This window comes from Prinia subflava, chromosome 10 (genome assembly GCF_021018805.1).
Source record: "Prinia subflava isolate CZ2003 ecotype Zambia chromosome 10, Cam_Psub_1.2, whole genome shotgun sequence".
NCBI lineage: Eukaryota > Metazoa > Chordata > Aves > Passeriformes > Cisticolidae > Prinia > Prinia subflava.
The window spans coordinates 19,390,825-19,405,373 of NC_086256.1; the positions used below are offsets into that span (position 1 = coordinate 19,390,825).

The window sequence follows — 14,549 nt, forward strand, 5'->3', positions numbered from 1 at the left end:
GGTCAACTAGAATTAGGTGCAAACTAGGACTAGGACCTAAAACTGTTTTTAAGGTATACTTACAGCTGGACCAGGTTCCCCAGGGGGACCAGGATCTCCAGGAAAACCAACTGGGCCCTAGATCAGGAAAAAAAGCAAGAAATGCGTCATCCATTGCCAAGGTAGCACTCATCACAAATCTTTTGTGAAGCATATAATGAATGTAGTGCAGTTGAAGGAAATGCTATGGTTCTGTATTCACACAACTTCAGCAATGCTTCACAGTGGTTTGGGTTAGAATGATGAAGCTCACTTACTGGGTTACCCTTAGGCCCATCATCACCTGGAGGTCCTTTAGCACCTGGTGGTCCGGCTGCTCCAGGTGGACCAGCTTCACCTTTTTCTCCCCTTTCACCTTTTGGACCCTGTGCAAAACACATGAACACACAAATGCCATCTGGAAATGGAATCAGCAAAAAAACAGGATCACAATGGCAAACTCGTTTTTCGGACAGGGGCCGTGTCACTCCTCAATAAATACTGTCATGTGAGTGGGAAATGAGAACCTCTCAGGTCAAGTGCCAAATTCTGTACCCAGTTTGCATCAGAGAACTGTTAAAAACCATGCAAGCCAAAGTTAATACTTATGGAAGGAAAATCAGGTATACTTTTGGGAAGTTTCCCTCCTCTGATTGTACAAGATATGGCTATGATTATATGGAATGATGTGTCATTTTAAAGGTATAAATTCTTCACTGAAAATTCGAAGAAAACATACACAAGAGCCCAAGAGATCTGAGGAAATGCTTACCAAGGCAAGCACTGCCAATACCTCAGTTCACCACAATAAATGTTAATGATAACACAACAACAGAGCACTCACAGCTGTTCCAGATTCTCCAGGAGGCCCAGGGTTACCAGCTTCTCCAGGCTCACCCTATAGATGCATAAGAATAAAGTTATGAGTCATTATGGAAACTATTTCTATGACTTTACTTTTGGTATTATATATTCTTCCCATCCTTATTTATGTAAACAGCTTATAAGAACTGTTTTTTATTTGGTCTACCTAGAGGGGGTTGAGTTATATATATGGTTTTGCAGAACTGGAGTCTGAAATTTGAGAGATAATACATCAAGCTAATATTTTCTTGAGCCAGGGAGACTAAACTTCCCTTTGGGCTTTGGAAGATGTTCCCCTTTATTATCCCATATACTGCAAATTTCCTGTTTGTGATTATTGCTATAGCTACTGTTAGAAGAAGAAAAAATTACATAAAGAAAAACCGAAGGATGAAATAACAGCATCAGTTAAAAAAACTTTCTCCACAGGCTACAGAGGAGTGTGCTGTGTATTTACCAGTGATGGAATTTATTTTGTAAAGCAGAGGGCTTTCAGGATACTGTACGAAAAGAAAATCTTGCAAGTCAAAGATTGTGCACTATTAAGTGAACATTTAAGATAATTCAGTCTCCTGAGCTAATACACTGTATTATCTCAAGGACTGTCTTTTCAATTCTTCATTTTAAAGTTTAGTTATGACCAATTATTTTCTAGCTCAGTGATCTGATGCATAAACTTTACAGAAAACTCTTCTGTTAGCAGAATATTTAGTTATTAGCATCACAGAGACAAATCATGGAAGGATAATAGAATATGCTTTGTGATTGTTATGGAGTTCTTCGATAAGAAATACATACTCCTATCCCAAAGGAATTTTCAATGCAACTGCTGATGGGAGGAATTTTGCCTCCAAGTATATTCTTTTTCCAAACCAAATGAATGTTGCCAGTAATTATATCGATGAACAAGAGTAGCTCAGTGCTGAAAATGCATTTTACCCAATCCTTTACTGAATTTACAGACTTGGTATAAATTTGTGTATCCTTCCTAACCTGTGTGACCTGCATGCCCCTCTTCATTTTACAACAATTCATTAATTCATGCATATCTGTCATTTCCACGTGGTCAGTTTAAAACTATAGATCATAAAATACAATTTTAAAACAAAACGTATGGTGTAGGTACTGAACAGTTTTTCAGAGAAGCTCATAGCAGCACGATAACCTCACTGGGACCAGAATTTGGCCCAGTACAAATATTTCATTAGATTAAAGGAAAATATTTCAGTACCCCCTCAACTGAATTCCAGAATGGGATAATTAACAAATAACCAACATTTTAGGAGCAATATTAAAATGTCCTTTAAAAAGGGCACTATTAAAGGGTGAATGTACCTTTAGGAATTCTGATATGTTTTATTAGATATACTTAAATTTGTAGGAACCTCAAAAATTAATGATCCCTTTTAGTGTTTAATATTAATTTACTTCTCTGATGTAGCATTCATTTTAAAACAAAACAAAATCTGTAGTGGATGCTTCAAGCCAATAAGCATTAAGTATGTTTTCTAGGAAAATTCATAATCTTCATTTCTTTATTCTCTGCACAGCATTTCCTGCAGTGTCATTAGCACTGGGGTTTTGTCCATGCCTACTATCAATCAAATGAAATTTTTGTAGCAACAGAGAACGAAGTCTGCAATCAGCAAAAATGTGTTATTCAAGTCAGTAGCCATACTATATCCAGAGTCCACTATACAGAGCCTTTCCAAAGGTGAGCCCGTGGCAGGACAAAATAGCAGTGACTTAAGAGCACTGATTGTGCCCAGTCTTTGCTGACAGGCACTAGAGCAGTGTAATCCCCTTGGCAGCGTCTCAGGAGAGAGTTCTTTTTCTGCCTTTCTGCATAATGATATTGTAATTCATGAGGATCCACATTTGATTTATAACACGATTCTTACCCTTCCTGTTGACAAACACATCTTCATTCTCTCCTGCAACTCTGGGCTCCTCTGACCTACCCTTGGGAGCACCAGGGGAGCACTGGGGGTGCCTGCTCCAGCACGCACACTGACGTTGGCTCTGTGCACAGCAGCTCCCCAGAAAGCAGCAGTGTGGAAAACTGAGAAATTGGAAGGGCTAGAAAATGTCAAGGTGTTCCCTTAAAGGGCATTTGTGAACGATGAGACCAGTTAAAATTTCATCTCACATTAATATTTCTGTATCGTTGCTCCACTAAAAAATGTGCCTCTTCCATGTATGCAATTCTTGTTTTATCTGACAGTGATTTTTATATTCCAAGTATTAGGTATTATGAAATGCTGTGCTTAGTTTAGGTAACTGGTAAGGGAGTTAAACAGTGTTTTGATGGAGAAGATTGTAGCTGATATATATTTACAGATACATATTTATAGCTACTAAAACATGTGTAATCTATAGCTATTGTTGGCCTCCTTCTTCTTTTCATTTTTAGTAACAATGGCATTAATTCAGAATCTGATGCATCTTCTCCATGGGAAATATTTCATGTTCTGTTGGGAAATAGATTTTATGATCTAATAATGGATTTATTCCATCACTGGAGATTTTTCTCTCTCTTGTTAGCAGCTCTGATCTTTTAAAAGTTACTGTGGTCTTTCTTAGGCAAAGCCTTCTTCTGACAGAACTTCAAAAAGGAAAGACAGACATCCTAAACTACAAAGGGTCATGTCATTTTGCAGACACCTCAATTCTGAAAACGTCCTTGGATTAAGCAAGCAGAATGGTTTCTACCAAGCTAGGCAAAGTAGTTTAAAAGTTAAAATTTAAAAAACATTATTAAAAAGTTTTAAGGTTTAAAAAGTGTTGTTTTCCTTATGATCAGTTCTAGAGAATTGTCCTACAAAGCACAGAGATAGTGGATGGAAGGCTGCCACCTTTTGGTTAAATTCTGGGATGTGGTTAATTTTATAACCAGAGGCAACTTTGCAACTGACTGGGTTGTGAAAAGCTACCTTTGCTCCTTTTTGCCATTCTTACAAATAAAAAGAAACAACCAAAAAACCAAAACCAACCCCCCTCCCCCCATCCCCCCCCCAAAAAAAAAAAAAAAGAAAATAGAGAGAAATTGTAACTCTAGAAGATAATCTCTTTTGCATAGGTCTGCATATGTGTTACATATACTGTCTCTGTGGAGAACTAAATTTAATTGAGAGAAATTCTAAAGGCTGTGTTTTCTGGGAGGGCTCTTGTTTACAAGCATGTTGGAGAGATGGAGAAGGATGAGAAAAAATCAGTCAGTAGGTCATGTAAAGTTATTAACAGTAATTTGTTAGGATGGATATTCAGGTAGCCTGAACTGCAATAGATGTGCCTTGATTAGGTACCTAAGCAGTGCCTGCACTTAGATGTGTGTAAAAATTATGTGCACACATAAAATTGTCGGTGAACACTTATCAAACATATTTCTAAACTTAGAGCCAGGATACTCAATTGATTTTGTCCTCTCACGTCCATCTGCAGTGTAAATCAATAATTAAGCATGAGAACCATTGACCTCACTTGTTTACTGTGTTGGACTCCTTATTAGTGTACTACTTTGGAAAGCTTTTCAGAACAATATAATAGGAAGAAATTTAAACCCAGATGACTATAGTGGTTTTCTAACAGCAGACTTTTTCATGCAGTAAACCAGGTCTGAACTCTGCGAGGCTACAGAGCAAATGCTTAGGTTCTGCAGATGCTGGGTTTGCATTGTTCTCTAACTCTGATGTGGAAGGGAGAAGGGGCAGAAGAACAGCACAGTGCTCAGTTCCATTATCACAAATTAATCTAAATTAGAGAGGCAAATTGATTTAATTAGGTTTTGTGGAAGTGTGGGGTTAACATTACTTGGTCTGTTTCCCTCTGTTGTAAATTCTTCTGTACATTCTAAGGCACAGGTTAGAGAAGTCATGAGCAACTTCCTGGGAGTTGAGAATATCTGCATGTTAGACCTTTGATATCAGAGATAAGCATGTGTAGGTACATTTTGGTTTTCCACTTTTCTTAATTAAAAGCAGAAGAAGGGGACTGCTCTCGGTGTGTCAGCTGGATTTAAGTGGCTCTGCTGAGGGTAAGTGCCAGGCCCTCAGTGGAGGTTACGGCATTAATAATGCAGGGCTACAGGAATTTGCAGCGCTGATGCCTTTGAACATTCAGGCCCTTGTGTGCAGAGCAGGAGAAACAACAAGCTACTTAAAAATGCATGGCACTAAGTGTGACAAAAACTGTTTATCTCTGCCAGAAGATAAGGGGGCTTTGAAACCCCTGTATTAATTAAAAAATATCTCCTGGTCAAACCTTTAAAGTATGCAGGTGAGCAAACCTACTTCTCTCCTCAGCAGTGACAGGGATGATGCCAAATTGTTTTTCCACATTCTACACTCACTGCATTGAATTATCCGTAGTATGGTGTGTCCTTCCTGAAAGGGTGCAGAGGCCAAAGCATGCTGACATAATAAGAAAAACATTGGGGGAAAAATGTGTGGGAAGAAAAGGAAAAGAAAGAATGCATGTTTTGTTGAAAAGCATGACCTGTCCTCCCACTGCAGCAACTCCCCCTTGACAAAACAACTCTTGATGATATCTCAGCTTGAAATCTCTTTAAATGGAACTGAAATTAAGAAGGAAGCTTTCTTAACAAGGAAAATACCATAGCATGTACTAAGACTTGAGGAGGAGGGAGGAAGGTAATTACAAGTTATATAAACTTCCAAAATAATACACTTGGAAGCTTCTCTTTGTGAATGCAGAGAATATGGGATATTAATCTAGAGGAAATAAAAAATGACAACCGAGTGATAAACAGTCTGAACTTCATGTTCTTGAATTAAATTTCATGGCCTAATCATCACAGTGATTCTAAATCACACAGATGAGTTGCAGGGAGAAACAAAGGAGGAAGCAGTTCAATATAAGACAATGTGTTTAGAAAATGACTGGAATATAATTTGATCATGAAACACTGAAAACTAAGGAGGTGACTGAAACCAATGGCAAAATTCCTATCAGGTTCAATGGGCCACTATATTATACAAGGTAGGATTTTTTAAAGCACTGACTATAATTGGATGCTACCCTGGATGTTGTCATGATTAACATTTTTCTGAGTAGTGGTCACAGGAAAAATTTTTCTTCCAACCATGCCCATTATTTTCTATATTCCATTGACATACAGACTCCCTTTTCCCAGTAACTTTTATTTCTCTCAACTCTTAGATTGTGTCACATTTTTGGTACTCTTCCCAGAGAGAAAAAAAACAAATCCTGCAGCCCCTCATGAGGCCAAGATCTTTTTTAAAGTAGACTGGATGAACAATGTCATGAACGTGGGACATTAGAAGGAATATCCTTGTTAATAATGCAGTCAAGCAGGAGGGCATTGTGTTTTGTGTATCTTGTGCAATTTTGGGGGAAAAAGAGTGGAAATCCCAGAATGCTGCTGCTCCCAAGAGGTGAGCTGATGCTCAGAGCCCCATCCTGAGAAAGAGGCACTGCAGTGAAGCACTGCCAGCTCGACACAGTGACATCTGTTTGGGCTCAGTATCCTCTGGTCTCAAAGGACAATAAGGGAGATAAAGTAGGATATTTCTCCATCAAACAACATATTATGTTATATTATTCTAGTATGCTCTTTGTGACATCCCAGAGCACTGGCAAGGGATTTAGTTGATGAGCATGTAGGAAAAAAAATGAAACACCTGAAGATTCTTTTAAAAGACTATTTTAGTTAGAAAAAGGGAAATCTTGTGTCATGTTCTGAAAAGCTAGCAATATGGAAAGCTTTCTGGAAAACTACCAATATTGACATTCCTGGAGATGCCTTTTCTAGGATTCACTGACATTGGTGTTTCTTTGAATATATGATACTCTGTAGCAGATCATTAAATACTCCAGAGCAATCTACATGGTTTCTCAATTAGCAATTTATATAGTGACCTGGGATATATTTCTGTTTTGTTTCCCCCACCTTATGCTCCACTCAGAATCTTCTTTCCCACTCCAAAGTTCAGGAAAAAAAATAATGTTAAATCTGTAACTTTACAGCAAAAAGCTTTTAGGGCATACATAGGTGATGTGTTCAAGGTTATGTAGCTTGATAAAATAAACATAAGCAAGTATTTTAAGACTCTCTTTTGAACTTTTTGCTTGCACTATATAATAGTTTACTCTGTTGCTTCAAATAAATCACAGAAAAAAAGCCCTTATATCCCTGCATACCTCATCTTTTCTTTAAGAACAAGGAAGATACAATCTGACGTGTTTCTTGGGTAAAATATGAAAATAACAAATCCCAAACAAACTCACTCCATATCCTGGCAGACAGTTTTCTGAACAGACGACTTGAAATAGCAATGAAAATAATTTTAATGAATGAATGTCATGTAGCATTCCTATTCCAATGTTTTCTCTTTCTAGGGGATTTCTGTTCACACTCACCTTTTCACCAACACCTCCAACAGAGCCGATTGAGCCTGGGGGGCCTTGAGGACCCTACGGTGATAAAAAAAATATTCGTTATCCCAAAAATTATCCAAAATAGAGTGCCTATTACTCAATTAGCAAGACAAAAAAATAAGTTGATTCTTACATCAGCTCCATTAGGACCCTGGGGACCTCTTGGACCTGGTGGGCCAGGTGGACCCTGTATCAAAGAGACAGTGTGATATGACAGAATCATAGAACAGATATAATATAGTGACAAGCATGAAGAATTTCTGAATAATGAAAAATAATACACTCAGTCTGTAGAGGGCTTTTAATCTTCACCATGCAGCAGGAAGAGCAGGGCCAGCTCGCTGCCCGCTGGATGAGTTCACAGGGTGACAGGAGAGCCAGGCTGTGTCACACCTGAGCTGGACATGACCCGATGTGTAGGAGCCTGAGGATTGGTTCTTTCCCTACAGGTTCCCTGCGTGCCCATCCCACTGCCAGAGAGCCTGGACCAGCTCGAGTGTCCGTGACAGCCCCGGGGCAGGACTGCACACGGTGCCTGCAGATGGGCAGGAGTGAGGCATCCACACTTGGCACAAGGGGCTGGAGGCCAGTGCAGAGAGTAGAGAGCCTGCAGTCAGGAACAGCCCACAAGGCATTCTGTCAGCAGGAGAAACAGCTGGAAAATGCATCACCCAGGGAAAGGAAACAGAGCCAAACTGTGTTTACCATCGTCTGGCCTGCAAGTACCCGATGCTGTATGATAATAACAATGGTCTGAACCTCAGGAAGGCAGCTCCAGACTCTCTGCTGCAGGGGTATCTACTTTTCCTCTTTCTTTCCTGAACCTGATTGTCACTATCCTGTCTCAGGCACACAGAGCATCTGCTTTGCTATCTATTTTTCAGTATTTTCTCATGTTACATAAATCTTGACATTAATGATGAGGGTATAGATGTGGGAAAGCAAAGTAAATCCCAGAGAGAGTTTATATAACACAAAATGTTTCATACTCAGTCACCAAGTTCAGGAGTATCTTATCAAATGGTGACCTATAGAGAAAAGACAATAATCTATGGAGAATATTTATGTCCTTCAGAGTGACAAGTGGGGAATAAGCCTTACCATTGGGCCCACATCACCATTTTCACCTTTTTCACCTGGTGGGCCAGGCAGACCCTAAAAAACATAGAGAAGAATACTATAAGTAGGGTCCCTGGAATGATTAGTTATAAATCAATATGAAACAATGTAAATCAGATATACATATCAAACTTGTGAACTTGGGAGGGGGCAGAATGGTGGAACAAGAAGAAAAAGACCTATTTACTTTAAAATGGAAAGAAAGGGCAGAGAGTTTTTTGTATTATAGTAAACATATAGGCAGTCCTAGGATGCTTAAACTAGGTGACACAATAAATTTGGGGGGAAAATGCTCCCCAAAAAACACACACAGAAATTCTATACTGGGTGTTTTTAAAATCAATGCAGGATTATCCAGAGCTCAGGTGGGAGTCTGGATAATTTATGCTCTGATATATATATATATATATATATATAAAAATCCTGCTGCATTAAATCTGTTGTTTATGCATGAACCCCATCAGAATGAGTTCTTTCAGTTCTAATTAACTGATGCTATCATTTATTTAATAAAAGACAGTAGTCATTCAGTTTCTGACACGGAAATCAGTATTTTTACAGATGTAAGATGAAATACTAAAGGAATTTACCTGCAAGCCAATAGGGCCTGGGGGCCCAGGGAAGCCTCGAGGACCTTCATCACCTTTTTGCCCAAACATCCCTTGTTGACCTCTTGGGCCTGGCTCTCCATCACCTCCCTGTTTGGAAACAATGAAGAGCAAAACCATCACAGCTCTGATAACAACAGGAAAAGTGCCATGGAAATGGCTGGAAACCAACTACAAAAGGGCTCAGCATCACACTGAGTGTCTCTACAAATGCCTGTTCACCATCTTGGCTGAATGAAATCTGTTACACAAACAGAATACCAGCACATGCCCTGGTTTAATATAGGTCAATTAGGGCTGCATGTCTCACAAAAATTTTCCCTGAATTCTCCCTCTCTATCACATCTGCATAAATATTCTAGCTGTTAAATACTTATGTAAATATCAGTAGTAAAGAGTTCTGCCAATATTCAGGGTAAAAGAATTCAGAGCCTTCTAAATAAAAACAAGCCTTCTAAATAGTAATACCAGTCCACTTTGTATCAGGTGGATTTTAAAGATTTATTTAACAGCATCTGTACTGAGCTGCAAAACACCCCACCAAACAAGTTCACTGAAAGGATGGCCTCCATTCACTATTTCCAACATTTAATTTTTTAATAATTTTGTCAAATAATTGCCCTGCTGTAAATCTGCCATACAGTAACACCCATGCAGGCTTGTTTACAATTAAGAACTGCATGTAAGTGTGCAGGGACAGAACTGTTAGTGGTGTTTTGAAATATATTCCTGAGTAAGGAGCAGAAGTTGAAAGAAGTCAGTATCAGCTGAGTTATGCAAGGCTGGGGCTGGCTTTTACTTACAGCTATACCCGGGGCTCCCACAGGACCCTGCAGACCCGGTGGACCCGGAGGACCCTGCAACAAACACACATCCAAAGGACAAGTTAGTGACTGTCACATCTGCAACGAGATTAAAAGCAAATACAGACAGCAGAGAAAACCCAGCTTGCAAGATGACAATCTAGTCAGCATTTCCATGTTGCTCCATAGAGGATGTAGCATCATTCTCTAGTCCTTTTCATTCACTACAAACTATTTCTCAAAAACTCAGATTTTCACATCTATAATAGACAATACTGGAATTTGTTAGAAGCTTATTTTTAATGGATATGTAGAATAGCTTCAGAATAGCTTTCCATGTGAACATAAATCAAAATGAAATTTTTTTCACAGTAAAAAATATCAAAACTTTCTAATTTTTCAAATGAGATTTATGCAAAATATCCCTCAACCTTTAAAACATCATATAAAAATCTATCTTTAAGTCAAATGCCTATTATTTGGAGCAGTTTTTATGAAACTGTGAAGTATTTTTACAATAGCACAAGCTTATTTTGACCTCCAGGAGACATGAAAAAAGTGCAAGTTCGTGCTGAGCACTGGGAATCACATTCTCTTTGATACTAAGTCTCTTTTCAACAGAATGACAAAAACCCCCCAGTCTCTGAGAGGAACACCTTTTTTTTCTTTCTTCCTGCAGAATAATAACTAAGTTATATTGCACATAATTAGAAGTCAGTCATGCAGATGTGATATAATGAAGCTACCAGAGTACAGGAATGCAAGACACTACTTTATGATGAGCTTTAAATGATGTGGTATTTTGAATAACCTTTTTGCAACACTAGAGGAAGTAGACTGATAAAGAGTGACACTAAGAAGGCACAAAACTCAACACCTGGCCTTGGCTAATTCTAGCCTATTTCAGATGCCAAGTTGCCTGCAACTTCTAGGCTTTAAATTCTGGTTTAGAGCAGAATAATGCTGGGATTTATAGACTTTACTAGGGCTAAAATCAGATTATTATGCCCTTTATAAGGGAATTAAATAAAGGGACTTCTGAAGTCTTATAGTCTATTTCTTTCTCTGGGTTTCACATATTTTGAAGCATTTTACTTTCTAGGGAGTATGAAGCATCAAGCTCTGTATTTCTTCTCCTTTACAGCTTTATTTTTGTCCCATACCTGATGGCAATACATAAAGCTTTCTAGCCTCTGTGGTGACATATCTACATGAAAGGACTCCGAGGAATGCTACAGCTGACTGGGAAGTGTTACCATGAGAAAGAGATTTGGCATGCATGGATTTTTCTACACTCTGTGAGATGCTTCAATGTGCTGCTTCATTTTATAGGCTCTGGAATGAGGCCTACACATTTTTTAAACTCATTTAAAAACCCATTTTGATATAAAGCACTGTTGGAACGTACTCTACAATTGATTAATGAGGAGTTATTTGGACACATGTCCAGATTCTTTTTTTCCATTGCTCTGGAGGGCAAATGGAGAAAGACTGATCCGAATCATGAGAGAATCTTCAGTTAATTAAGGCAGCTGTGGTAACTGCAGAGGGTTTGAAGTTCAAGAGAGGACAGCACATCAACAACAAAATTGTGCTGTCTTAGCTAGAATACGCCAACATAGTAAGGCACAGTATTTTCAAACCCACAAAAATAAATCTTTAGTTTCAATGGGGAATTGAAGATTTTTCTGGCTCTTCTTAAGCAGGAAAGATGAATCAGTTCTTTGATGAGGATCCTTGCTGTGATCAGGTTCTAAATGCCACTTTGTGAGTGGTTTGAGATTGTAAATATCTGTTCTTTATGTCCTGTGATTTCAGAACTGGGTACTTCCTCTTCAGAACCTTTCAGAGGTGACCAACAAGTGCTTTCTCCCTGCCCCAACAGGCATCTGTCAGCACATTGAAAGGAAAGCAGATTTAAAATAAGCACATTCTGAAACTGTCAGGGTTGAAAGACTGACTGCAGTTGTAGGCAAATGGATTCAAGACATGTGACTTCAACTGGAGTTACGTTCACTTCAGCTAAGGCCTCAGCACTGAATCCTGCATTTCAGGGAAAATGTGCAATATTCTCAAATGCATTAAACCTTGAGACTGGAGTCCAGGGCACATTCTCAAATGATGATGCTGCAGACACTTCATTTGTAAAGCAGGTCTGCTGGAGCAGGCCCAAATGCATCAGTACCCACTATGGGAACTGTGGTCACAGTCTAATGCTCAGCATAACTAGCTGTGCTAAAATTATCTGAAACAGGAGAGTGCAGCTTGTGTTTTCTCCTGAATTTCTCTGATGCAAAGCATCTCCAATGAAGAGGATGGCACAGGGGAAAACAGGATGTGCCTGTGATCACATGCAAAGCCTCAAGTGGAACTGGATCAGAGGTTGGAACTAGCTGATCCTGAAGTTCATTTCCAGCCCAAGCCATTCTGTGATTCTGTAATTCTATGAGTGATTTGCTTGAGTACATATCCTCCCATAAATATCATCTGATAATATGCAAGCCATAAATTTGGTGTAATTTTTAAAAGTAATATACTGTTCTGCAACTTGTTAATGTCAAAAATCACACTGTTTTCAAAATAGCAGTGAATATCCCTGTGTTGATTTAGGAGCTTTGCTAACTGTGAATAGTGTTGAAATACAACAATAAAAGGGATCTTTCTGCCATTACTTCTCAATTTTTTCTTTAGGAAAAGTATTCAAGTAAAGTACCAGTTTATCTTGAAATTGAACAGAAGTGAAAACATACCATTTTGCATTTTTAGGAAAGAAATTACAATCAAATGGAAATAAATAAATGCTAGTTTTATTCTTTCTAGCTTCAAATTTCACAGTGAAATAAGCTTAATTTCATGTCTGGCCTTAAAAAAAAGGAAGGGCTTGAACTTTAGAATTAATTTTTGAAGACAGAAAAAATTCAAATCAAAACAGTAGAAATCTGATTAGTCCTAGGTTTACAAATAGGCCTAATGATAATATATGAAAATTTGTATAAGCCATTTCATCTGCCATCAGTTAATTGTTTTCCCCAAGAATTAGATATCCTTTAGATTTTTTTAAACTACATGAGTAGATTCCTCTACTCAGTCTGGATAATTTTCATCCTCATGGCTAAGAAGCCAAAGCTGGGTATGTTCACGGTAAGAAAACATGGGAATTCTTGGTCTCTCCAGTCCAAATTCCATGGAATGGAGGAATTTCAATGGTATAGGAAGAGTGTTTAAGAATGTAGTTTATATTTTGTAATGATCTGTAAGCTCTAGGAATACGAGCAATACTAAATAAATGCCTGGATCTGTAAGCACAAACCTCTAGTGTTGCATTAAAATTGTTTTGAGCATTTTAGGACTGTGACTTTGTTTCTGCTCATTTATGTAGCAAGGCTACCTGCATACTTCATGCATGAATACCTTTTATTTATAAAGAACAGATGTAATGCACAGAGGCTTTTGCTACTCACGTTGTCTCCTTTGTCACCTTTACTTCCTTTCTGACCTGGTTCACCAATTTCACCCTGTAATTGAAAGTTAAAAGTTAGACTTGTTTAAAATGGTCTTCTTCACACTTAGCTGAAGTCAGTATCATGGTATCTCTAAATGTTCCCTTTGATATGATTATTTTATGTTTTATGCTGCTGCTTCAAGAGTGAAAGCCTAAAGGGAGCAATTCTGCAGTGATCAATAATATGTCATAATAATCCAGATATTGATTGCTGAATTGAAAAGGGCAACAAGACCTGGCTTTGAAGTATAATGCAACTGAGCTCTAAATAAAGGAAATTGTGTTGCTCATTTCACCTTCAGTATGAACTTATAATGGAAGTACCCTGATTTACAGACTCACATAACTGTTTCTGACTGAACAACTGATTCTCACTGCAGTACTTCAAAACTTCAAAATTATTCAAATCACCAAGAAACCATGTTAGAAAGTAATGTTTTCATTAAACAATAATAAAAGACAATGAAATTAAATCACAGAAAATACTGTCTGTGGAATAAATAACACTCATGCATCACAAAAATGAATGTTAAAATCTTCCTTTCCCCTGTACTAACAGAGAAGTGCTGGGTCAAGCAGCCACACCAGATGATCCTGAAAGGATCCCTCTGCCAGAGGTCAACAGAATATCTCTGCTGTGAACATAATTATTTTGACATCCTCAACCTATCAGCACAACCTCTGGTGGTTCTGAATCCCTGTATATTACTGAAGACATTTCATCTTACTCATTCAGTAGACCAAGTTTCTAAAATAGGCAAAAGTCAATTTTTGCATCTCTTGCCTTATTTTGCCACACTTTCATGCTTGTTTCTTTGCCAGGATAAATGTTATTGTACTAGTTCTTTAACACAAATCCCAATGTCCCATGGCATCTGTCCCGCAGACATTTGGTTATAGAAGAGGTTTTTAGGTATATTTTGCAGTAGGCAGAGGGAATTTGGGCAAGGCAGGGATAAGATTTGTTGCTTCATCACCCTATTTATTGTGAGGAGAGCTACAGAGAACGGTACTGACAGATCTTCTGCCAGATGCACTAATACCAATTATGATGATTCACCTTGTCACCATCTTCTCCAGGAGAACCACTAGGACCAGCAGGACCAGGAAGTCCTACAGGACCCTGTATTCCATCACGCCCAGCTGGACCTTGGGGACCTTTTTCACCCTGGTTTTGAAGAAAATTAAGCAATCCACATTATCACAGGAGAGTAGTGA

General features: G+C 38.4%; 1 protein-coding gene across 4 annotated transcripts in view; it reads right to left on the reverse strand.

Moving 5' to 3' along the window:
- COL11A1 (collagen type XI alpha 1 chain) overlaps positions 1–14,549 on the reverse strand; it is a 131,741-nt gene that overhangs the window by 18,992 nt on the left and 98,200 nt on the right. For all 4 annotated transcript variants that reach the window (XM_063407633.1, XM_063407634.1, XM_063407632.1 and 1 more), the window contains 10 exons: positions 14,392–14,499; positions 13,291–13,344; positions 9,830–9,883; positions 9,009–9,116; positions 8,401–8,454; positions 7,433–7,486; positions 7,282–7,335; positions 863–916; positions 297–404; positions 64–117 (listed from right to left, as the gene is read on the reverse strand). In XM_063407633.1, the coding sequence (XP_063263703.1) occupies positions 64–117; positions 297–404; positions 863–916; positions 7,282–7,335; positions 7,433–7,486; positions 8,401–8,454; positions 9,009–9,116; positions 9,830–9,883; positions 13,291–13,344; positions 14,392–14,499 (702 nt within the window). The remainder of the gene's footprint in view (positions 1–63; positions 118–296; positions 405–862; positions 917–7,281; positions 7,336–7,432; positions 7,487–8,400; positions 8,455–9,008; positions 9,117–9,829; positions 9,884–13,290; positions 13,345–14,391; positions 14,500–14,549) is intronic.